The sequence below is a fragment of the Mesoplodon densirostris genome, chromosome 1, assembly GCF_025265405.1.
Source record: "Mesoplodon densirostris isolate mMesDen1 chromosome 1, mMesDen1 primary haplotype, whole genome shotgun sequence".
Taxonomy (NCBI): domain Eukaryota; kingdom Metazoa; phylum Chordata; class Mammalia; order Artiodactyla; family Ziphiidae; genus Mesoplodon; species Mesoplodon densirostris.
Window position 1 is genome coordinate 79,183,326 of NC_082661.1, and position 26,604 is coordinate 79,209,929.

General features: G+C 38.0%; 1 protein-coding gene across 6 annotated transcripts in view; it reads left to right on the top strand.

Annotated features, from left to right (window-relative positions):
- Positions 1 to 26,604, top strand: part of ALPK1 (alpha kinase 1) — a 133,951-nt gene that overhangs the window by 47,841 nt on the left and 59,506 nt on the right. For 4 of the 6 annotated variants that reach the window (XM_060105030.1, XM_060105022.1, XM_060105005.1 and 1 more), the window contains one exon: positions 25,933 to 26,112. In XM_060105030.1, the coding sequence (XP_059961013.1) occupies positions 25,992 to 26,112 (121 nt within the window). In that variant the 5' untranslated portion in view covers positions 25,933 to 25,991. Of the gene's footprint in view, positions 1 to 25,880; positions 26,113 to 26,604 lie in introns of all 6 variants that reach the window. The other 2 variants (XM_060104996.1, XM_060104988.1) reach the window with 1 other exon arrangement.

Genomic DNA, 26,604 nt, shown 5'->3' on the forward strand with positions numbered 1-26,604 from the left:
TTCATTTTGCTGTCTTTTCAAGGAATCCTCCATCACTTCATTGAAGTTCTGTGATGTAATCTCTCTTGACTGTTTTAACCAGAAACCCTTGATTTTGACTTCCTTGTGAAATCAGTAAAAGCTACTTTGGAGGAGGAAAGAAATAGATTTTGAGGGAGGTTTTGGGGAGAGATCTCTGTTTTGTCTTAGAGTTCACCTGCTTTGTGACACGTGAACGCACCACATAAACTGGCAGACAGCAGCGCCATCAGCCTGCCTCAGAAGAGACAAAAGTAAACACCCATCTCAAAGAGATTGCGCTGAAATATGATATCAGCTGCAAGAGAAGGCCCTCTCCTCCGGTCAAATGAGAAAAATCATATTATCCTCACTGTGGTTTACAAATAGCTTGTAAGCCACATTCTCCGTTTGAAAGATAACAATAAAGTGCTAACCTCGCTGCTTCGGGCCAGCCTGATCCCATCTCCAAACACAAACACTCTGCCTCAGTTTTGGCTGCGGGCTGTGCAGTGGCCTCCCAACCCCACCCTTTCTTTCCCCCTGTTAATTGGCTGAGACCACCAGAATTTGGAGGACACAGATGTCACTGATAGTTTTCCTAGGGAGCACATTCATGCCCATCTGTTGCAGCCTAGAAGGCTGTTCGTATATCCACAAGGCCTTCATTTAATTCTTGTCAGAAAGTAATGTAAATCCAGTTTACCTCAGAGGTCGCAGCCGAGATTTATGCCAATGAGCCCCCTGCAATTTACACACACTGTAGTTGTATAGGATGAAAAGAAAGCCTTTCATGTTGGTGCATATTAACAAGAAAGCCTGCCTTCCGAGAGGGGCTTTTTGATTGAGGTTTTTCCTGATTTTAATACAGCCGATGCCAGTTGGTATACTCGGCTTTAGAAAAAGAAAAAAATCTAATCTTTAAACTGAAGTTTCTTCTTTTATAAGAGGTAAAAGAGAAAGAGAGAAATCCTAGCAAGTGACACTGCCATGTCTTTAATTATCTTTATGAGACAAAACTCCCCCGAACCTGGAGAAGATAAGAGTGTGACAGGAGAGTGTGTTCTGGCCTGAGTTATTGCTGCTTGAAGTTTAGAGAGAATTCAGTTGTAAGCAATTGTCTTTCCAATGTGAAAATAGTAGGAGTGACCAGCTGAATTAGTCTCTGACTTTTCAGCTGTCTCTCTCTAGTGTATTTAGAGGAAATTGTGGAATTTGATTAACTTTCTTTGGACCCGGCTGGGTAGAAGTTGATTCATTGGTAAAATGGAAGCATACATATGTGATACACACATATGTATTTATAGAATTATTTTATTGGAAGTCTAATAAGAGTACCTAGAAGGGCTTCTGTTAATCCTATCTTTCTGTATATTAATGCATTCTGAAATGTTCAGGACTGTCAGTAAGCTGGAAGGCAAATGATTTTAAAAACATCCATGGGGTCAAAATCTTCTGGAAAGTTTGAATATGCCCCTTATTCAGTATGTGACCTTAAGGCAAATTACTTAACATCCATGACCCTCAACTTTCTTATCTCTAAAGTGGGAATAATAAAGCCTACATCATAAGGGATTATGTCTGAGGTACACATTACCTTAAGTATAGAAAGTATTCAACCAATGAAAAATTCCCTCTCTACGCTGCCTTTTGGTGACAGCAAACTATGGATTAAAAATATTAGTTAACTTAGTTCAAATACCCTAAACATTCAAATCATCAGACTACTTTTTCATATTTAAAAAATGTTTAAAGACAGATGAAGTTGGAGATTTTCCTTCCATAGTTTGGAATTTTCATTTTGTTTAACTTTTTAGTTCTGTGAAAAGTAGAAAAATAGGAGGATGTCACATAGTCTTGGTAAAAGCAGCCATGGCCTCTCTACTCATTCACAGTCATAGCCTCTGATTTCCCAAGACAGTGTTAATAGGGGGTGTGCTTCTTGTGTTTTTATAGAGAGAACTCATTTACCCGTGCTAATGGCTTTGAAGTATTTGGTATGATTATTTTTGCACCACATTTAACTTTTTGTTTGTATTTTGCTTAAGATAATATTAAAATTCGGGTGTAATTTCGAAACACAAACTAACAGGGAAATGCAACAGAGTACGCTAGAAATGTTATATGATGGGCGTGTAGGTAGAATGGGGCCATGATAAAAAACACAGCGTGTTGTTGGTAACTCATTAGGCAAACACTCCAAATGTACATCATCACAGTCTGGGCTTAATTATAGAATTGGATGAAGCCATAGCCTCACTTTATAGAGCCTTACTTCACATTAGGGAACTAAAGCCCAATTTTGTTGACTATCGAAAGCAGGGACTAGGCAGAATTAAAATAATTTCAGAAATGTCTTTTGCTGCTTCTCAGAGTTCATCAAAGCTATTCCTTTTTGCTCACAGTCCTCAAAATAGAGTCTTTTAAAATTTTTTGTTATGAAAGGTTTCAAATATGTGCAGAAGTGGTGGGGGCAATACAAGAAATCTGATGTAATTTGATTCAGCCTCAACATTTAACGACCTATAGCCAATCTTGCCTTATTTACATTCTCACTTTCTCCCTGCTTCCATGCCCTACATCTCAGACTTCATCTGTAAATATTTCAGAGTGTTTCCTTAAAAGATATGAACCCCTATTTAACGTAACCACAGTACTATTATCTCACCTTGAAAATTAACACTGATTCCTTAATATTATTTATTGTGACTTAATACTATCAGTCAGAAAATGTCATTTCCCCCCTCCCGCCCCGCTTTTTAAAGGAACTTGATTACTTGGCTCTCATGTTCCAAATTAGTTGTTTTGCTTCCATGACACAATCGTTTCATGAATACTCTTTCATAATGACTTTCATTGTGGACGTATGTAGTTGGTATGTTTTGTGATATGTTGTAGTATCTTCCTAGAATGAAAATTTATCACCTAATTGAAAAATAAAAATTGTATCATTATTCTAGTCCTACCCCACCTTCATTGATTCGTTTGGATAACTGTTCTCCAAACTTATTAGCTTCAAATGAAATTACATGGGAAAGGCCACTGTAGAACATGGATAAAAATGAAACTGCTCTGGGTCTAAGCTGCTGACCACTCATTCAGCTCATTCTTTCCCTGTGTGGGTTCTTGCACGTTTTGGTATGTGAGTGCTTTTTTAATAAATGTGTACCATTTTCCCATTTTGATTTCAGGGCAGACGAATTGCTGTGCAAAGCAATGTAAAGAATAAGAGAGGATTGCATGCATAGCCAGTATGACAAAAAAAGACAGTACAGTGCTTAATTTTTAAGTTTACTACCACTGAAAAGAATATTTCACTTAAAGTAATTAAAAAGTTTATTGTAATCAGAAAAATCCACTGTGCTCATAATGACCCCACTTCTCAGTTGGCTATATTGGGGCCTCCTGGGAGGAGATGTTATTTGTTCCCTGTCAAGATTAATCTGTAAATGCAGTCACCAGTTAGACCTCATCAGTTCTTTCCTTCCTCTTCATTGGTCCCCCTGGAAATATATTACTGCTTGAATAAGGTCAAATTAGTATACTTTTTCCCAAGAAAATACATAGCAGTTGTTATTTCAGTGCTTTAAAATTTGAGAATCAAGCCTGTTTTTTTAAACAGACTGTGTTATACATTTCTGTCACAGAATCAAAAAACTACCAAAATAATACATACTTTTCTTCAGTGTGTGTATTGGTTTCTTCCCCCACAAAAGCCAGGACACAGAGTGGTCTCATGTAAAACCACAGTGGATTGGATATTTAATAGCTTGTGTCTAACTCCTGCAGATAATCCCAATGAATTGCCACTGAACTTGGACAGATCACTAAACTTCTGACTTTACTTTCAAATTGGCACCATATTACTTGCTACCTTCCTCACTGTAATGTTATAAAACTATCAATCCAGTTCTTCTATTTCCTTTTGTCAAGGTGTAATATGAAATGCCTTTTCTTCTATAATAGTTGGAAGTATAGAATAAGTTCTCCAACTTGTCTAAATTTTGGAATTTTTTGTAAGTTGAATTATATACTCATTTTACTTCCCCAATAAGGTTGTCTTTGAGGGTTGGAAATGTTTATTCTGTTTCTTGGTAACCTTTAAAAGTTTGAAGTACAGTATATAATGGATACTCAATAAAGGCTTAACTACCATTAAACAGTTTGCAAATACAGTCAGTATGTATTATTTTATATTTTAAACCTCTAAGTTAGCTATTAAAGCCAAGCGTTAAGGAAACAGTAGGAAACAAAACTTTTTTGCCAGTAATAGATTGTGTAAAAAGCTAGTGTGTTTCACTTGCCTTTTTTGATTTTCTCATTTTTTAAAAATTTTCTGTATCACTGTTAATTCTGTACTGGCAAATATTCCTTCATTAGCTAAAAGTAAAGAATAGAATTAACACCAAGTCTCAGATCTCTATCCTCTTTATTAAAGAAAAGAAAAAATGAGAGTTCTTCCACTTAAGGAGCTACCAAAGAAAGTGAGTGGAGTGGCTCAAAAACAATCAAGTTATCCCCCAAATCAGGTGATTTAACACACTGAGAGCATTTGCTCCGTGACTGAGCGGCATTTTACTGAGTAGCAGAACTTTTATAGAAAGCATAGAATCCTGAAATTCTAAAACTGTACTCATTTTCCAAGTCAGCCTGATGAAGTGAGGGCCTTGGGGTTCTCTGCAGGTACAGAGAGAACAGAGTAGGTCTGATTTTCTACTTGAGCCTTTTTGGCTAAGATGAGCCACGTTGAGGACTCTGTGTGTTTGCATATGCGGTGGGATGCCTACCTCAAGAGGTAAATACCCCCCAAATTAAATGTGCTATCTTTCCTTTTTAGACACTTCTTTTTCCTTTACCATCATATAGAATTAGTAAAATTCTGCTGTAAACTCTTTGTCCTACAGAGCCCCTTGCCTCCAGGCTCTACTTGGTTGTCACCATGTTGAAGTAGTTTGGTGTGTAGATGTTTGCCCCACTGAACGATATTTTTGCCTCTGGGCCCTCAAACTGTGTGGATATCTGAGTGGTTCTCCATCACAGTCACTTGTCACTGGAGGAAACACAAGTACGTACTTGTTCCCAGGCCAGAAGGAGGCTCCCTGCCAAGACCCATTGGTTGCTGGTGACATGCACACGCTGTGTGAATCACACGGCCCCATGGTGGACTTTTATTATGTCTGCCCAGGAGTGTGGTCTGCCAATCCCCGGTCCAGAGGCCCACCCCCAGGCACCTTTGACATTTCAAGTATAAAATAAATAAAGAGCTTTGCATGTGTCTCAGAGCAAAGAAGAAGATGAGGGGCTGGGGGTGTTTCTGTCTGATCTGTAATCCAGTGGATGCTTTTTCCCTTAGCCACTTCAGGACTCACTTTTCTGACACTTCAGACAGCTGATTAAACCAAGTTGGCTGGGTTTAAGAGGGTTTTTTTTTAAGCAAATAAAACTCACATCTTTCCTCCTGAAGATGTCTGACTGGTCATAATATTTCAGTTCTCTAACAGCATGTCTATTCATTAATTGAATGTGGACCTGGAGAATTATTTAGGTGATAATCCCATTTATTACATGGCTTTATACTGGGAAAAATATCAAGAACCTGAAGACTTTGCATAGCCAAGCAATTTTCTTTCTCAAACCCATAAATGCTAATGAAGCCAACAAGGAAACCAAATCCGAAAAAAAAAAAAGGTAAACTAAGGAGAAACTGGGTGACCCTTTAAAAATAAAACTTTATTTCTTGAAAACTTTATTTATAACAGTAACTGACACCTACAAAGCACTTATTACATGCTAGATAATGTTCTTCATATTTTACAAATATTTACTCAATTGATCCTTTTAACACTCTGGGAGATTGGTCCTATTACTACCCCTTTTTTAGAGATGAGGAAACTGAGACATGATTTGCCTAAGTCTGCTCAGCTAGCAAGTAGCAGAACTGAAATTGCAACCCAAGAACCCTGACTGCAAAGAGCAAGTGCTTCACTTGGCTGCCTATTGAAGACCTACACAGTGAAACTGCAGTTCTTCATTTCAATACCTTCATTTTTCTGCTGCAACAGTTTCAGAGCCCCCTCATCCCTTTTCTCCAATACAGACTGCTCCTTTGTGGGCTATCTCTAACTTCAAAATCTACATGGTTATTTGCAAAATAACTCTCTTGGCTGTGGGAATTATAGATAACAGATTTGAACATATTTTGTTGCAGAATTAACCTTAATCCTCGCATTTGCTGGCCTCATCAAAAGTATATAATGCTTCATAGCCCTGGCAATTTTATATCACGGTATGCTTCATGCCATTTCCATATACATACCACACCATCACCTGGACTTTCCTCCTATTCCGTCCCTGGAGACTTCCAGCAGCTTTGCCATTCTGACTCTGTAGGAATAAACAGAGCATTTCAGTTGCTTCATCCCCCACAGCACAGACTACTCCATTTCTTCTTTTAAAGAAATTTCTCTTTTAAAAGAAAACTTTCTCTTCTAGCAAATTACACTTGCTGAGTTTATCTCCAGAACTCTAATGTCTGTTTAAAAGGGAGCAGGTGTGTTTTGAGGACAAGTCAGAACCCTGAATTCTTACCTGATCTCTGCTTGGGGCTTTGGGCAATTACTCAACCTCCTTCTGCCTCTTCACCCCCTCTTCATGACTCAAATTCTTTACCTAGAGTTTGGGTAGACAATATCTGCTTCCCAGATGATATGCCTCAGATTGAAGGCCCTCCAAAGTTTATAAAAATCACTTTTCCAGGACATCCCTGGTGGTGCAGTGGTTAAGAATCCGCCTGCCAGCATAGGGGACATGGCTTCAAGCCCTGGTCCGGGAAGATCCCACATGCCAGGGAGCAGCTAAGCCCGTGCACCACAACTACTGAACCTGCGCTCTAGAGCCTGCAAACCACAACTACATAGCCCGCGTGCCACAGCTACTGAAGCCCGCACACCTAGAGCCCCTGCTCCGCACCAAGAGAAGCCACTGCAACGAGAGGCCCATGCACCACAATGAAGAGTAGCCCCTGCTCGCAGCAACTAGAGAAAGCCCGCATGCAGCATTGAAGACACAATGCAGTCAAAAATAAAAATAAATGAATTAATTAATTAAAAAATTTTTTTCCTACTCTGCAAATGGCTCCCAGTATCATGGCTGCTCTGGATTTGGGGACATGAGGGAGTCAGTATATGGGAGTGCTCTTCTCTTCTTTGGGGTGCAGAAATACAAAGAAAACTCTCCTAGCAGGACCATTTGGTAGTCATAAGCACAGGAGCCCTGAGCAGGACCAGATGGCAGGCCTGACTCACCTTGACCTGAGATGTCGCTCTTCTAGCCATGGGGGCTAGGCTAATAGTTCATCAGATGTCACCATGGCTGATGAAGTAGGTAACTGTAGCCGGAGAGTATGAGCAACAGACCCTGCAACTGTGGCTTTTTCTTTTTCCTCTTCTTTCTTCCTGGGGCCGGCAGGTAACCCGTTTGTGACCCGGAACACTCTCATTGCACTTTCCTGTGCAGTCAAGTTTGATAAACACATTCAGCTGCAGGGAACTGGAGAGGGTGGGGTACATTAGCAAGAGAGAAAGAGGGAAGAGGCAGTTTTGGCCTCCAGTCTCCCATTTTAACAAGGTGTGGCCCTCAGGCTGGAAATCTTGATATAAAAAAGCCATAGCAAAGAACTTCATTTTCACTTATAGAATTTTCTAAAATCTATTTCACTTCTTTTTTTAAATCACAGCACACTCCATTTTCTTTATAAATGGAGTGAAAGATAAATTGAATTTCTGGGCAATCTAGTGTTTGTTAAACTAATGGTTCAAGCTGCCTGTCTCATCAGTTACTTCAGTAGCCTATGCATACTCATGACTTCCCAACACAAGAGGAGGATCTCTTCCTTGAAGTCTCTGCTCACTTCATTCCCCAACTAGATTTCTTTCCTTATCTTCTCTTCAACTATTCCAAATCCTACCCTTGAAAAATCCCTGTGCAAGTGCCCCTCCCTGCTCTGAAATCCTATGTCTTTTACTGTCTTTCAGTGGAATCACTGGCTCCATCCCTGTGGGTGGGAACTGACTTATGACCTATGCAATATTCCTAGACTTGGGTTTCCATTTTATTATTTTTAATTTTTTCATTAAATGTCAAATAGATATCAAAAAATTGTAAAATAGGTGTAATATACACAGAACACGGTGAATACCCAGAGATCAAACAACCAATTTAAGTAAAAGAACCTATATCACTTTCTTTGAAATCTCCTGTGTCCGTATACCTACCTCCCATCTTCTTCACTCTTCCCTCGGTAAATCCACTATTCTTTTTTTTTTTTAAGTCCTTGTTGAATTTGTTACAATATTGCTTCTGTTGTATGTTTTGGTTTTTTGGCCGCGAGATCTTGTGGGATCTTAGCTCCCCGACCAGGGATTGAACCTGTACCCCCACTGGCATTAGAAGGCGAAGTCTCAACCACTGGACCGCCAGGGAAGTCCCCACTATTCTTAATTTTTAGTTTATTGTTCCCTTTTGTTTGTAATTTTACCTTATATATTTGTATCCTATGTATGTTGTTTAGCTGTGAATGTTTATAAATTTTATGCATGTATTCATCTGTGACTTCCTTTTTTATTTCTAAGATTCATCCATGTTGTATGTAACTGTAATTCATTCATTTGCTTATTCTATTCCAGTGTATAACTGTACTTCAGTTTTCTAATTCATTCTCCGATATTGATGGACATTCAGATTGTTTCCTTTGGTTTGTTTACTATTACAAGCTGTCACTGTGGATATTCTTACACATGTCCTCTTGACACAGGTCCAGGAGCTTCCCTAGAGTATATGCCTAAGAGTGACACTGGGTCATAGTGTGTGTGCATCTTTGATTTTACTGGATAATACCAAACAGTCGTGGATGGGAGTAACTAATACTGACTGTTCTTGACAACTGTTATCCAAGTTACAATTTTTTTCCAATCAAGAAGTTGTGAATGTTTTTTCATTGTGGTTTGAATATATATTTCCAAATTACTAATGAGTTTGGACACTTTTCGTAAGTTAATTGGCCATTCATGTTTACTTGTGTGAAGTTTCATTCAATTATTTTGCTCATTCTTTTTCTACTATGTAGTTAGTCCTTTTCTCATTGGTTTATAGGAATTCTTTACACATTCTGGGTAGAAATCTTTTGTCAGTTACATATTTTACAAATACTTTCTCCCAGTTTGTGACTTCACTTTTCACTTTCTTTTTTGATGACTTTTTACTAATCAGAAACTCATCTTTCCAGTTAATTAAATATATGTCTTTTCCTTTATAATTTGCATTTTTTTGCAAGTGTTTAAGAAATTCTTTCCTAACAAAAACTCATAAAGATACTCTCTTTTAGGTATTCTCTTTTAGAAGTTGCATGGTTTTGTCTTTCACTTTTTGGTCTGTGAATTGTATTGATTTTATTTTATTTTTTCAAAATATTTATTTATTTATTTTTGGCTGTGTTGGGCCTTAGTTGCTGTGTGCAGGCTTTCTCTAGTTGCGGTGAGCGGGGGCTACTCTTCGTTGCGGTGCACGGGCCTCTCAGTGCAGTGGCTTCTCTTGCGGCAGAGCACGGGCTCTAAGAATGTGGGCTTCAGTAGTTGTGGCACGTGGGCTCTAGAGCACAGGCTCAGTAGTTGTGATGCACGGGCTTAGTTGCTCTGTGGCCTGTGAGATCTTCTTGGACCAGAGCTCGAACCCGTGTCCCCTGCATTGGCAGGTGGATTCTTAACAACTGTGCCACCAGGGAAGTCCCTATATTGATTTTAAAAATAACAATTAGCTCAGTGTCACGTATTGAGCTCTGTAATAAATCAAGTTTTCATATGTACGTGGGTCCTTTGCTGGACTCCTGATGTAATTTAGAAGATCCATTTGGTCTATCCTAGTGCCAGTAATTTTTGTATCATTTAATGTCATTTTGTATTAATTATTGACATCTGGTGTGACACCCCCTCTCCTCCCTTGTTATTTTTCACTAGGAGTATCTTGATTATTCTTGAACTTTGTTCTCCCACATAAATTTTAGAACCATTTTGTGAGGATGCACACAAAGACAAGCACACACAGAGCTGTTTGTTTTGCTTGGAATTGCATTAATAATTTAGATTAACTTGGTGAAATTGATGTCTTGATAATATTGAGTTTTCCATGGCACTAACATGGGGTATCTCCTCATGTATTTAGATTTTCATTAATATCTTTCAATGAAGTAAGTTTTATAATTTCTCTCTAAATGTCTTGCATATTTATTGTTAGAATTATTCTTAGGTACTTTATATATACACATATATTGTTTTTATTATAACTTACATATTTTATGCCATTGTAAATGGTAAATTTTATTAAATTGTATTTTCTAGCCATTTGTTGCTGATTTTAAAAATATTTTGCATAAGATTGGATTTATTTGCCCAATCAAGTTTACTGGTAATTTGTCAATTTCATTGGTCTTTTGAAAGAATTTTATTTTCTTGATCTTCCTATTGTTTTTTTATTTCATTAATTTCTGCTCTTTATTTTCTTTCCTCTACTTTCTTTTAGTTTACTTTTTCTATTCATTTCCTTAGTTTTGGCTATATAAGCTTAACTCATTAATTTTTCATAATTCTTTCTTTCTCTGTTATAAGCATTTGGGCTATAAATGTCCTTCTACATTGCACTTTGACCGAATTCTACACTTTTTAATATGTAGTGCTTATCATTCCATTTTAATATTTTCTAATTTTCATAATGATAACTTCTTTGAACTATGAGTTATTTAGAAGCATATTTCTTAATTTTCATCTATATAAGGGTTTTTATCTAGTCATCTTTTCATTATTGATTACCAACTTAATAGAATTTTGGCCATACACTGTCATCTGTATGATTTTTTTTTCTTAATTTTTTTTTTTGCAGTACACAGGCCTCTCACTGCTGTGGCCTCTCCCGTTGCGGAGCACAGGCTCTGAATGCTCAGGCTCAGCGGCCATGGCTCACGGGCCTAGCCACTCCGCGGCATGTGGGATTTTCACAGACCGGGGCACCAACCCATGTACCCTGTATCGGCAGGCGGACTCTCAACCACTGCGCCACCAGGGAAGCCCTTTTTTTCTTAATTTTTAAATTTTATTTAATTTATTTTTTTATACAGCAGGTTCTTATTAGTCATCAGTTTTATACACACACACATCAGTGTATACATGTCAATCCCAATTGCCGAATTCATCACACCACCACCACCACCACCACCACCACCACCACCACCACCACCGCGGCTTTCCCCCCTTGGCGTCCATATGTTTGTTCTGTACATCTGTGTCTCAATTCCTGCCCTGCAAACCGGTTCATCTGTACCATTTTTCTAGGTTCCACATATACACGTCAATATACGATATTTGTTTTTCTCTTTCTGACTAACTTCACTCTGTACGACAGTCTCTAGATCCATCCACATCTCAACAAATGACCCAATTTCGTTCCTTTTTATGGCTGAGTAATATTCCATGGTATATATTTACTACATCTTCTTTATCCATTCGTCTGTCGATGGGCATTTAGGTTGCTTCCATTACCTGGCTATTGTAAATAGTGCTGCAATGAACATTGGGGTGCATGTGTCTTTTTGAATTATGGTTTTCTCTGGGTATATGCCCAGTAGTGGGATTGCTGGATCATATGGTAATTATATTTTTGGTTTTTTAAGGAACCTCCATACTGTTCTCCATAGTGGCTGTATCAATTTGCATTCCCACCAGCAGTGCAAGAGGGTTCCCTTTCCTCCACACCCTTTCCAGCATTTGCTATTTGTAGATTTTCTGATGATGCCCATTCTAACTGGTGTGAGGTGATACCTCATTGTAGTTTTGATTTGCATTTCTCTAATAATTAGTGATGCTGAGCAGCTTTTCATGTGCCTCTTGGCCATCTGTATATCTTCTTTGGAGAAATGTCTATTTAGGTCTTCTGCCCATTTTTGGACTGGGTGGTTTTTTCTTTTGATATTGAGCTGCATGAGTTGTTTATATATTTTGAAGATTAATCCTTTGTCTGTTGATTCCTTTGCAAATATTTTCTCCCATTCTGAGAGTTGTCTTTTAGTGTTGTTTACGATTTCCTTTGCCGTTCAAAAGCTTTGAAGTTTCATTAGGTTGCATTTGTTTATTTTTGTATTTATTTCCATTACTCTAGGAGGTGGATCAAAAAAGATCTTGCTGTGATTTATATCAAACAGTGTTCTTCCTATATTTTCCTCTAAGAGTTTTATAGTGTCTGGTCTTACATTTAGGTCTCTTATCCATTTTGAGTTTATTTTTGTGTGTGGTGTTAGGGCGTGTTCTAATTTCATTCTTTTACATGTAGCTGTCCAGTTTTCCCAGCACCACTTATTGAAGAGACTGTCTTTTCTCCATTGTCTATCCTTGCCTCCTTTGTTGTAGATTAGTTGACCATAGGTGCATGGGTTTATCTCTGGGCTTTCTATCTTGTTCCATTGACCTGTGCTTCTGTTTCTCTGCCAGGACCATATTGTCTTGATTACTGTAGCTTTGTAGTATAGTCTGAAATCAGGGGGTCTGATTCCTCCAGCTCCGTTTTACACCTCAAGACTGCTTTGGCTATTCAGGGTCTTTTGTGTCTCCATACAAATTTTAAGATTTTTTTGTTCTAGTTCCATAAAAAATGCCATTGGTAATTTGGTAGGGATTGCATTGAATCTGTAGATTGTTTTGTGTAGTATAGTCATTTTGAAAATATTCATTCTTCCAATCCAGGAACATGGTATATCTCTCCATCTGTTGGTGTCATCTTTAATTTCTTTCATCAGTGTCTTATAATTTTCTGCATACAGGTCTTTTGTCTCCCTAGGTAGGTTTATTCCTAGGTGTTTAATTCTTTTTCTTGCAGTGGTAAATGGGAGTGTTTCCTTAATTTCTCTTTCGGATTTTTCATCATTAGTGTATAGGAATGCAAGAGATTTCTGTGCATTAATTTTGTATCCTGCAACTTTACCAAATTCATTGATTAGCTCTAGTCGTTTTTTGGTGGCATCTTTAGGATTCTCTATGTAGAGTATCATGTCATCTGCAAACAGTGACAGTTTTACTTCTTCTTTTCCAATTTGGATTCCTTTTATTTCTTTTTCTTCTCTGATTGCCATGGCTAGGACTTCCAAAACTATGTTGAATAATAGGGGTGACAGTGGACATCCTTGTCTTGTTCCTGATCTTAGAAGAAATGCTTTCAGTTTTTCACCAATGAGAATGATGCTTGCTGTGGGTTTGTCTTATATGGCCTTTATTATGTTGAGGTAGTTTCCCTCTATGCCCACTTTCTGGAGAGTTTTTGTCATAAATGGGTATTGAATTTTGTCAAAAGCTTTTTCTGCATCTATTGAGATAGTCATATGGTTTATATTCTTCAATTTGTTAATATGGTGTATCACATTGATTGATTTACGTATATTGAAGAATCCTTGCATCCCTGGGATAAATCCCACTTGATCATGGTGTATGATCCTTTTAACGTATTGTTGGATTCTGTTTGCTAGTATTTTGTTGAGGAATTTTGCATCTATATTCATCAGTGATATTGGTCTGTCATTTTCTTTTTTTGTAGTATCTTTGTCTGGTTTTGGTATCAGGGTGATGGTGGCCTCGTAGAATGAGTTTGGGAATGTTTCTTCCTCTGCAATTTTTTGGAAGAGTATGAGAAGGATGGGTGTTAGCTCTTCTCTAAATGTTTGATAGAATTCCCCTGTGAAGCTATCTGTTCCTGGACTTTTGTTTGTTGGAAGATTTTTAATCACAGTTTCAATTTCATTACTTGTGATTGGTCTGTTCATATTTTCTATTTCTTCCTGGTTCAGTCTTGGAAGGTTATACCTTTCTAAGAATTTGTCCATTTCTTCCAGGTTGTCCATTTTATTGGCATAGAGTTGCTTGTAGTAGTCTCTTAGGATGCTTTGTATTTCTGCAGTGTCTGTTGTAACTTCTCCTTTTTCATTTCTAATTTTATTGATTTGAGTCCTCCTTCTCTTCTTCTTGATGAGTCTGGCTAATGGTTTATCAGTTTTGTTTATCTTCTCAAAGAGCCAGCTTTTAGTTTTATTGATCTTTGCTCTTGTTTTCTTCATTTCTATTTCATTTATTTCTGCTCTGATTTTTATGATTTCTTTCCTTCTGCTAACTTTGGGTTTTGTTTGTTTTCTTTCTCTAGTTCCTTTAGGTGTAAGATTAGATTGTTTAGTTGAGATTTTTCTTGTTTCTTGAGGTGGGCTTGTATAGCTATAAACTTCCCTCTTAGAACTGCTTTTGCTGCATCCCATAGGTTTTTTGATCGTTGTGTTTTTTTGTTTTTGGTTTTTTTTTGCGGTGCACGGGCCTCTCACTGTTGTGGCCTCTCGCGTTGTGGAGCACAGGCTCTGTACGCGCAGGCTCAGCAGCCATGGCTCACAGGCCCCGCTGCTCCGCGGCATGTGGGATCTTCCCGTACCGGGGCACGAACCCGCATCCCCTGCATCGGCAGGCGGACTCTCAACCACTGCTCCACCAGGGAAGCCTGGATCGTCGTGTTTTCATTGTCATTTGCCTCTAGGTATTTTTTGATTTCCTCTTTGGTTCCTTCAGTGATCTCTTGGTTATTTAGTAACGTATTGTTTAGCCTCCTTGTGTTGGTGTTTTTTACGTTTTTTTTTTTTTTGTAATTCATTTCTAATCTCATCGTGTTGTGGTCAGAAAAGATGCTTGATATGATTTCAATTTTCTTAAATTTATTGAGGCTTGATTTGTGACTCAAGATGTGATCTATCCTGGAGAATGTTCTGTGCGCCCTTTAGAAGAAAGTGTAATCTGCTGTTTTTGGATGGAATGTCCTATAAATATCAATTCAATCTACCTGGTCTATTGTGTCATTTAAAGCTTGTGTTTCCTTATTAATTTTCTGTTTGGATGGTCTGTCCACTGGCGTAAGTGAGGTGTTAAAGTCCCCCACTATTACTGTGTTACTGTCGATTTCCTCTTTTATAGCTGTTAGCAGTTGCCTTATGTATTGAGGTGCTCCTATGTTGGGTGCATATGTATTTATAATTGTTATATCTTCTTCTTGGATTGATCCCTTGATCATTATGTAGTGTCCTTCCTTGTCTCTTGTAACATTCTTTATTTTAAAGTCCATTTTTTCTGATATGAGTATTGCCACTCCAGCTTTCTTTTGATTTCCATTTGCATGGAATATCTTTTTCCATCCCCTCACTTTCAGTCTGTATGTGTCCCTAGGTCTGAAGTGGGTCTCTTGTAGACAGCACATAGATGGGTCTTGTTTTTGTATCCATTCAGCAAGCCTGTGTCTTTTGGTTGGAGCATTTAATCCATTCACGTTTAAGGTAATTATCGATATGTATGTTCCTATGACCATTTTCTTAATTGTTTTGGGTTTGTTTTTGTAGGTCCTTTCCTTCTCTTGTGTTTCCCACTTAGAGAAGTTCCTTTAGCATGTGTTGTAGAGCTGGTTTGGTGGTGCTGAATTCCGTTAGCTTTTGCTTGTCTGTAAAGCTTTTGATTTCTCCATCGAATCTGAATGAAATCCTTGCCAAGTAGAGTAATCTTGGTTGTAGGTTCTTCCCTTTCATCACTTTAAGTGTATCATGCCACTCCCTTCTGTCTTGTAGAGTTTCTCCTGAGAAATCAGCTGTTAACCTTATGGGAGTTCCCTTGTATGTTATTTGTCCTTTTTCCCTTGCTGCTTTCAAGAATTTTTCTTTGTCTTTAATTTTTGCCAGTTTGATTTCTGTGTGTTTCAGTGTGTTTCTCCTTAGGTTTATCCTGTATGGGACTCACTGCACTTCCTGGACTTGGGTGGCTATTTCCTTTCCCAAGTTAGGGAAGTTTTCAATTATAATCTCTTTCTTTTTTAATTAGTTTATGCTTTATAACAAAGTGAATCAGTCATACATATACATCTGTTCCCACATCCCTTCCCTCTTGCATCTCCCTCCCTCCCACTCTCCCTATCCCACCCCTCCAGGCAGTCACAAAGAACTGAGCTGATCTCCCTGTGGTATGCAGCTGCTTCCCACTATCTATCTACCTTGCGTCTGGTACTGTATATATGTCCATGCCTCTCTTTTGCTTTGTCACAGCTTACCCTTCCCCCTTCCCATATCCTCAAGTCCATTCTCAAGTAGGCCTGTGTCTTTATTCCTGTCTTACCCCTAGGTTCTTCATGACATTTTTTTTTCTTAAATTCCATATATATGTGTTAGCATACGGTATTTGTCTTTCTCTTTCTGACTTACTTCACTCTGTATGACAGAGTTTTCAATTATAATCTCTTAAAATATTTTCTCGGGTCCTTTCTCTCCCTCTTCTCCTTCTGGGACCCCTGTAATGTGAATATTATTGCATTTAATGTTGTCCCAGAGTTCTCTTAGGCTGTCTTCATTTCTTTTCATTCTTTTTTCTTCTGTTCTGCAGCAGTGAATTCCACCATTCTGTCTTCCAGGTCACTTATCCATTCTTCTGCCTCAGTTATTCTGCTATTGATACCTTCTAGTGTAGTTTTCATTTCAGTTATCGTATTGTGCATCTCTGTTTGTTTGTTCTTTAATTCTTCTAGGTCTTTGTTAAACATTTCTGGCATCTTCTCGATCTTTGCCTCCATTCATTTTCCGAAGTCCTGGATGATCTTCACTATCATTATTCTGAATTCTTTTTCTGGAAGGTTGCCTATCTCCACTTCATTTAGTTGTTTTTCTTGGGTTTTATCTTGTTCGTTCATCTGGTACATAGCTCTCTGCCTTTTCATCTTGTCCATCTTTCTGTGAATGTGGTTTTTGTTCCACAGGCTGCAGGATTGTAGTTCTTCTTGCTTCTGCTGTCTGCCCTCTGGTGGATGAGGGTAACTAAGAGGCTTGTGCAAGTTTCCTGATGGGAGGCACTGGTGGTGGGTAGAGCTGACTGTTACTCTGGTGGGCAGAGCTCAGTAAAACTTTAATCTGCTTGACTGCTGATGGGTGGAGCTGGGTTCCCTCCCTGTTGGTTGTTTGGCCTGAGGCAACCCAACCCTGGAGCCTATCCGGGCTCTTTGTTGGGGCTAATGGCGGACTCTGGGAGGGCTCACACCAAGGAGTACTTCCCAGAACTTCTGCTGCCAGTGTCCTTGTCCCCACGGTGAGCCACAGCCACTGCCTGCCTCTGCAGGAGACCCTCCAACACTAGCAGGTTGGTCTGGTTCAGTCTCCCCTGGGGTCACTGCTCCTTCCCTTGGGTCCTGATGCGCACACTACTTTGTGTGTGCCCTCCAAGATTGGAGTCTCTGTTTCCCCCAGTCCTGTCAAAGTCCTGCAATCAAATCCCACTAGCCTTCAAAGTCTGATTCTCTAGGAATTCCTCCTCCCGTTGCTGGACTCCCAGTTTCAGAAGCCTGACGTGGGGCTCAGAACCTTCACTCCAGTGGGTGGACTTCTGTGGTATAAGTGTTCTCCAGTCTGTGAGTCACCCACCCAGCATTTATGGGATTTGATTTTGCTGTGATTGCGCCCCTCCTACTGTCTCACTGTGGCTTCTCCTTTGTCTTTGGATGTGGGGTATGTTTTTTGGTGAGTTCCAGTGTCATCCTGTCGTGATTGTCCAGCAGCTAGTTGTGATCCTGGTGTTCTCACAAGAGGGATCCAGAGCATGTCCTTCTACTCCGCCATCTTGGTTCAGGGCCCTCCTCTCTTTTGTTATTTAGTTCATGTCATCTGTTTGATATTAATCCTTCGAAATTTGTTGAGATTTCTTTTATGGCACAGCAGGTGTTAAATTCTTGTAAATGTCCCAGGTATGCTTCAAAATAATATGTGTTCTGCTACTGTTGAATGTGCTGTTTCATAAATATCTATTAGATCTGTTTGTTAATTCTGTTGATCAAATCAATTATATCATTTCTGACTTTCATTTGCTTAATATGTTAGTTTCTAAGAGAGGTGTGTTAAATTTTCCCGCTATTATTATGTATTTGCTTATTTTTCTGTATGATTCTTTCAATTTTTGTTTCATATATATTGAAGTTATGCTACTAGATATATGCAAAGTTAGCATTGCTATACCTTTCTGGTGAGCTGAACTATGTATCATTGTGAAGTGACCTTTTCATCGGTTCTAATGCTTTTTATGTTAAAGTCTGTTTTATCTGATATTAATACAGCTACATCAGCTTTCTTTTAGTTAGTATTTTTCTATATCTTTTTTCATCTACTACTTTTAACCTTTCCATATTCTTATGCTTACCTAAATCCATGTAGCTATTTTTTAATCTAGTGTATCATTATCATTTTATTGTAGTATTTAACCCATGTGTATTTATTGGAAGCATTGATATGTTTATGTTCCACTTTGACTGAATTCCATTTCTATATGTAGTATTTATCATTCCATTATAATATTTTCTAATTTCCATAATAGTGACTTCTTTGACCTGTGCCTCATTTAGAAGTATATTTCTTGATTTTCTTTTTTTCTTGCCTTCTTTTAGATTGATTTTTTTCATTTTTTTTCCTTTTACTAGTTTCAAAGTTATATGTTTTATTTTAATTTTTTATGGATTATCTTAGACATTTTATCATAGTCTAAAGTTAATGTCTCCACTCCTCCTGACCAACTCAAGGATCTTAGAAAACTTTAATGTCAGTCACTTTCCTCCTGACATATATGCTGTTGGTGTTTGTATGTGTATTGTTCTATTTTTTTCATCCACAAGACAGACATTGTTTTTGTAGCGTTATACAATCAATGTTTGTTTATACTTAGCCAGTAACTTACCACTTTTATGATTATTACTTCTCCTTGAATCTCAAGCCTTTCATCTGTGACCACTTTCCTTTTATCTAAAGTACATACTATAGAGGTATGTTTGGAACTGTTGATGTTTATTTTTAAATACTTTTATTTTGCATGGTTTCCCCTTCTACCATATTAAAGCTATCTTTTCACTGTCTTCTAGTTTCCACTCTTGCTTTTAGGTAGCTATCTATAAATTCATTGTTATTCCTTTGAAGGTAATCTGTCTTTTCTCTCTGGCCATTTTAAAGATCTTCTCTATGTCTTTTGTGCTACCTAGTTTCACTGTGATATTTCTAGGTATGAATTTTTATTAATTTATCCTGCTTGAGTATTATGGGAATTTTGGTTATTGTCTTTCTCCTGGTCTAAAAGTTGTTAGTCATTATCTCTCCAAATTTCTTCTGCTTCCTCAGCTTCTTTCCATCTAGGACTCTGAATATATGTTAGAGCTTTTCCATCAGTCCTCTGTGTTTCTTAATCTCTCTTGTATTTTCCATGCCTTTGTCTTTTTCTGTTGCATTCTAGGTGATGTGTTCTGATGTGTTTTTCAGTTCAAAAATTGTCTTTTAGCCAGAGCTAATATTTTATCAAATATATCTAATGCCCTGAATTTAAAATTTTTATTATGTTTTTTGTTTGTAGAAATTGTACTTGATTCTTTTTCAATATGTTTGTCCCTCTTTATAGTTTCTTGCTCTTTACTCATACACTCAACATTACTCTTTTAGTTCTTTAAACATGTATATTTTGTAGTATATATCTGATAATTCCATTATCTATAGTCTTTTGTAGGTCTAATTTTACTATCTATTGTTTCTTCTTTTATTCATTGTTTCTTTTTATCTTATGCATTTTGTGAGCTTTGACCAGGAGCTCATATTTCTTGGTATTTAATAGGTGACAGTCTTTGAAACTTGGATTGGAATCAGATTCCTTTAGAGAAGATTATGTTTCATTCCACCAGTTGCCTGAGAAAACCACCAACCTGGGCTCATTTGCAAATAGTTTATTTAAAAATAATTATCAGCTAGATGGGGCTTCCCTGGTGGCACAGTGGTTAAGAATCCATCTGCCAATGCAGGGGACATGGGTTCACGCCCTGGTCCAGGATGACCCCACATGCTCCAGAGCAACTAAGCCCGTGCACCACAACTACTGAGCCTGCGCTCTAGAGCCCACAAGCCACAACTACTGAGCCCACGTGCCACAACTACTGAAGCCCATGTGCCTAGAGCCCATGCTCCACAGCAAGAGTGGAGAAGACACCACAATGAGAAGCCTGTGCACCACAACAAAGAGTAGCCCCGACTTGCTGCAACTAGAGAAAGCTCACGTGCGGCAACAAACACCCAACACAGCCATAAATAAATAAATAAATAAATAAATAAGCAAATAAAATCTATTAAAAAATAATTATCAGACAGGTTTTGCAGACCTGTGCCTTCAAATTTGCAAGGGAAAAAATTTTGTTCTCCTCCTTGAAGCAGCATGTTTTGCCACAGAAAATTTTCCTGGCAGGTAGGGGAAGAAGATGAGAATATATTTTTAGCTCACCCCTACACTAAAAATGCAACCTTTTAGGATCTCAGTTTTATGCAGGGGGGAGTCTCCTCTTTTACTTCCCTCCTGGGTAGGCCTTTGGTTTTATTTCCTATCCTCCCATGTTCCAAAATAGTGAAAACCAGTTTCAACTCACAATGTTTGGCAAATACACTCAAGGCAAACGCTAGCCTCTGTGTTAACTTTCTGGGTTCCAGCTTTTACTTGCTTTTTGTCTTCTGAGTAGTCCTTCCTTTTTTGCCATTTCATTGATATATTTGAGATATTTTAACACGCTTTTCCAGCATTTTTAGTTGTTTTCAGAAGGAATGTTGGTCAGAGCATATAGTCTTCCATACTGCTAGAAAGAGAAGTCTACCCTTTAGGTTTTTGGTGGCTTAGAAGTTGCCTTCTTCTTCTCCCTTTTCATGCAGTTTTAAAATGCTAACAAATGGCTGTCACCTAAATGTATCTAACCAAGCTGCACAGTTGTATTACTCTCCAATCAGATTTCTTTTTCTCCTTTTATTTACCCATTTCGACCACCAATCAGTGCAAGAGGTAATATGGTCAGAGTTGATGTGTGGTGTTGCTCAGAAGAGGGTGAAATGGTGGGAAAGGCTGGATTGTCATTGCTGGGGCCTGATTAGAGAAACTTATTTTTGTTGTTCTCTGTGGGAGACCAGAATATATTTTCTCCTAAAAACAATATGATACATAATTTTGAATGTAGATGAAAAAGTACTTTTAGTATAATTATTCATGTGCATATGAATTAAATGAGCTCTGTAAACTTGCTTATAAGTTTAACCAACCATTAATTAAGTTCCAATGAAGATAATTTAAATAGAGCATTTAGAATACAATCATGTGTGATATGCTTTGAATAGTTCATTTTTTATATATTTATGTCTGATTCCTCTAATTACATTGTAAACTTCTTGACAGTAGGAGTCATCTCTTTTACCTCTTTATGCTTCCCCACATCTTCAAGCCTAAGGATTCTCACTAGTTGGCTGGTCATTTATTACAAAGGTGGCAGCCAGTAGACCATGGAATACCTTTGGAGTTCTTTTATTTTCCCTAATTTACCCCCTAATAAGTATACTGATTGTCCAGTGAAAAAAACTTAAACACAAATGCCCAAAGAAATGGGACTTTGAATAATCCACTGATGTGCTTCTTTCTAATGATGGCTGACTTGCCAGTTATTCTATAAATCAGCTACTCAGCTAAATTCTTAGTCATCAATAGAACTAAAGTAATCATATGCCAAAATCAAACACAGAGTGTATGAACAAATAACCATTTGGCTATGTGTGTGCATGTGTGCCTTAGAGTATATGATTCTAACTTATTCTAGAGTTATCTGTTTGCATGTTTGTTTGCTTTTTCTGGTCTCTTTCTATTTGATTTTTAAAGAAAAAATATATGGGGGACGTTAAAACAGAAAACAATAATTCATAAATTATAAAAAATATTGGGAAACATCCATTTTCCAATTTAGAAATAATGTGTAGCTCACAGAGCATCACAGTTCAGGGGGGCAAAAATCAATATGTGTTAAAATTGAAAATGATTCTTTCATAAATGAAGCTGACCAAAATTTCCAGCGGGACTGTTGCCTGAAGGAAAATTTCCTGGGCTCCAGCCTCTGTTATGCCTAACAATGAACCATACAAGTCTAGACAGATGGTTAGATTCCATAGTGTTTCTCATGTTACAATATTTTCTTCCTATTGTCTCTCCTGAATTCTACAGGGAAAGGGGGAAATGCTATAACTTTCAAAAAGTATAAAGAATATCTTTGGTATAGTTTGGGAAGTCACAAGTAATAAACATTCATTATCTTGGAAATCTCTTCTTCCGTTTTAGACATGCTTTCTTGGTTAAAATTTGATTGCTTATGTTGAACAGTATGATTTAGCTTCCTTACTATCTTTATTGCTAGAAACAGAAGGTGTATTTATGTCTTTTCTCGCCTATGTTCCCTGTCTCAAAGTATGCTAACATCATCTATTCACTTTTGAGCTATGGTGAGTTAGAAATTTGGGACTCATCCTTAAGACCATTCACAGCCATCCAACACCAATAGTGCATATACTCCCTAAACAGTTCTCAAATCTGTCCAATTTTCTATATCTCTGATATCATCACACTGGTCCAAAGTCCTTGTATCTCTCACCTGGATTATTGCAATAAGTACCTAACCGATCTCCCTGCAGTCACCCTCTTCCTCCTGCCCCCTTATACACAAACTACATTCAAAGCAGAATGATCATTCCCAAATGTAAATCTGGTTGTGTTCCTACTGCTACCAGTAGTTTTCTGTGACTCTTAGGGTAAACACAAAATTCCTTACCTGGCACGCAAGGCCCTCCACAGTCCCTGCTTACCTTCCAGCATCACTTCATGTCAGCTTTCTCCTTTTATGTCTAGTTCAGCCAACCTGACCTTCTTTCATTCCCTCTATATTTCCTTCTACGTTAGGACTGTTCCCTACCATTTTAACTTCATTAAGCCCTGTTCTTCTTTCAGAGGTTAATTCAGGCATCACATCCTCAGAGAAGCCCCCCCTTGACCTGCCCTATCCTTACCCAAATGCTTAGGTCAAGTCCTGTTGTTTGCCCTCACAAAACCATGTATCTTATCTCTCTTTCACAGCACTTAGACAAAAGGAAGAGATTTATGATCCTGTGCATCAGGAATCAGGGTTTCAAGTGAGGAAACAAAAGCAAAGAAGAATATTTAGTAGTCAGCCTCTAAGATTCAAGCCCATACTTCTAACCCACAGAAAAAAGTATGCATAAAAATATTACACTTAAGGGTTCTGAAAAGAGCCAGGAATTTTTCAGTAAATAAATATCAGATATTCTTTAGATAGACAACCTGGTCTATCTAAACTGCTGCTGAGTGTGTAATTTAAGACCTGGAAACATTTTAACAATTGTTCCCAACCAATCCCCTCAAAATATAGATGAGAAAAGTGAATCTCAAAAGTGAAACTCAGCAGTCTCACAAATAGTTAATAGTAGAGAATGAAGTGGAATTAGTCGTTGAGCACTATTATGTATATTAGTTTTCCTATTTCTAGGTCTTCTTTTCTTTACTACATACTCTCTCTGCTTAAAATATTAACAGAAACAAAGCAGTTAAAATTTATAATGGAAGACTATTGTCTACCCTAAGAGGATGATACAGCACTAATAAAACATTAAGGCTTTAGACAAAGGGGTGGTGTGCTATTAAAATTATATTATAGTGCAGTTTTATTTCTTTGTGCATGAGCTCTTCATATTTTCTTTTTATACCTCTCTTTCTATATGAAGTCCTATAAAAAGGATCCTGGGAAAGTGAACTCCCTTCTTGATTTAATTTAGGACTTGAAGAAAAGTGAGAGTCCTACTCACCCATAACTCATTCCAAGCAAAGTTTGTTCTTAACTTTCTCATCCACCAACTGCATTTCCCAGTTTCCATACTAACCTTCCATTATAGCCACCATCTTCCTTTTTCAGGGAATGGTGGGAATGGGCTATCATTGCTTCATGGCCTCTTGCTCACTCTAGTCTACTGATTAACTCTCTGACCAGCCCTTACTGTTTAGTTCTTTTCATAGAAAGGCAAGCTAATGGTCATCTTGTACCACAAAACATTGACATAAACACTTGAGCTAAAAGGGACACTGAAAACCATTTAGTCCAACAACCCAATCCATGCAGGAGTACTCTGTGAAACATCTTAAACAGAAAAGAGATTAAATTTATATTTATGTTTAAATGCTTCCAGTAACTAATTTCATGACTTCACTTATGTAAATGCTCTTTCAAGTAACAAGACTGTTGTATGAAAACTCTGCTTGTGTTCTTCATCAACGAGTACATGATTGTCTTCATGAAACAAGTCTGTTGCATCCTAAAACTTTGCTTTGGCACTTTCACCTGTGTGTGTGTGTGTGTGTGTGTGTGTGTGTGTGTGTGTGTGAATGAAAACCTAAAGCACAGCGAGGATAAAATTTACGTTAGAATGAAAATTACAGAGTTTAGATTTCACAGCTCATCCTTCATTTTCTGTTCCTGTTAAGTCATAGAATAGAAAAAAGATAGAAAAATGCTTTCTTGCTATTTCAGATTCAAAACCAGCTTCTTAAAGTGAGGCCATTGTGTAGCAGAGCACATTTTCCCCAACACCAACACAATAATTCACTGGTTTAATAGTTTTAATGATTACTAAAACAGTAAAATATTGTGTTGCATGGGTCTGCTAGATTACAGAGGGAGTAGATCATCCATATATCTGTTGTACTTTCTTCCTTTTCAGATTCTCTTGCTTTGGTAATAAGATTCTACATGCCATACAAGAGTGTCGCAACCAGACAGCAGCTCCACTGTCTATTCTGGCAAATTCAGAAAGAGAATAACTTCCTTTGTTTTGTTTACAATGTACATTCTTTAGTAAAAGGAAAACAAACAAAATGATTTGTTAAACCACTATATAGAAAATAGATGACAACAAGGATCTACTGTATAGCACAGGGAACTTATACCCAATATTTTGTAATAACCTATAAGGGAAAAGAATCTGAATAAGAACATATATTTATGTGTGTGTGTGTGTGTGTGTGTGTGTGTGTGTGTGTATGTATATATATATATATGAAATTGAATCACTTTGCTGTACACCAGAAACTAACACAACATTGTAAATCAACTATACTTCAATTAAAAAAGAGATTTGTTAATCAAGAGACTTTTCAGTATTTGTCAGGCATTTTTGTACAGTCAGTGGGTTATTTTGTTCCTGAAATTACTTTGACTGCAATAGCTCATTACAGTATACTCATATTTATATAAGAAGTCTCTCAGCTGTATATGTGTTAAATGGGATGGATATAAGTAGATCTATCCATATGATAGATCTAGGTAATTGGGTTTTCTGGGATTACATTTCTTTATTTTATTTGGCAATGTGCCTGGCAGTGAAGAGCTTTAAATTTGGCCTCTGTCATTGCCTATTTTGGTCCAAATTATATAATGCTAAATACCATAAAGAATACTGCACAGGGGAAATCAGCAGTGGGTTATGAGAGTGGTAAACTTCTTATTACCATGAGCTTGTGTCTGAATATTAGAACTGTTAGCCAGATGCTTCCTGTGGACTTCCAGAGAGGCAAGAAAGTGTGGTGCCACTGGGATCCAGAGGCACTGATAGGAGGTATTCAGAAGATACATGAATCATAGGGTATATTCATTTCATTTGGCTCCATGTGATTCCACTGACTTCACTGTGGGTAACCAGGTCTGCACCAGGACCCTTTCCCTTCTGCTCTCTGACGACTTCGAGGTGCTGCCCATCTAGACCAGGCCCTGCAGTAATTTCACACACTCCCCTAAGAAAGTCCTCAGGGGCTGTCATGTGTTTTCATGTGTTTTCTCTATTATCCCTCCCTGCTTGGGTCTTACAGATAATTGATGATGCTTCAGTTAATCATCTTTCCCCCTCTTTTGTTCACCAGGTACCTCAGGCTTGAAGGGGCTCTTTTATTGAGAATCGATGTCTTCTCCTAGGTAATTGATCACCGTAGACCCAGGGACACTCGACTCATCATCGAGGGAGGGTAATCATCATGAATAATCAAAAAGCTGTAGCTGTGCTACTGCAAGAGTGCAAGCAAGTGCTGGACCAGCTCTTGTTGGAGGCGTCAGATGTGTTAGAGGAGGACAAGAGGGAGGACCAGCGGTGCAGAGGTGAGGTTCTGATGGGAGGTGCTGGGGGGAGTGGGGAGCAGCAGGTTTGCTCTCCTTTCCCCTGTCTGAACAACACATTCTCATCTCTGCCCTATTTTTCTTCTCTTGGCAGATGACCACAGAGGGATGAGTGGATTTCTAGGGCATGAATGGGACATGGGCTGTGGGTGGATGGGCAGGGGAGGAAGCCCACTTTGTTGCAGTGAATTGCTGTCAGTTCTAATTTTAAGCTTCAGTAAACATGAGGCCACAAGAAACAGTTTAGTTCAAGGAGAACAAAGGGTCCAAGTGGGCTGGTGCACGTAAATTTCAATTATTAAAAAATTGAAGCAACTTCTGAATGGTGGCACATACTTTTTTTTCAAACTAGGCTTTTGTGCCTCATCAGTTTCCATAGACTTCTACAGTTTCCACAAATATGTCATCTCATCAGTCCCATCTCTCTTTTTTGATCATCAGTACATTTTCTCATCTTGTATTTACATGCCATTT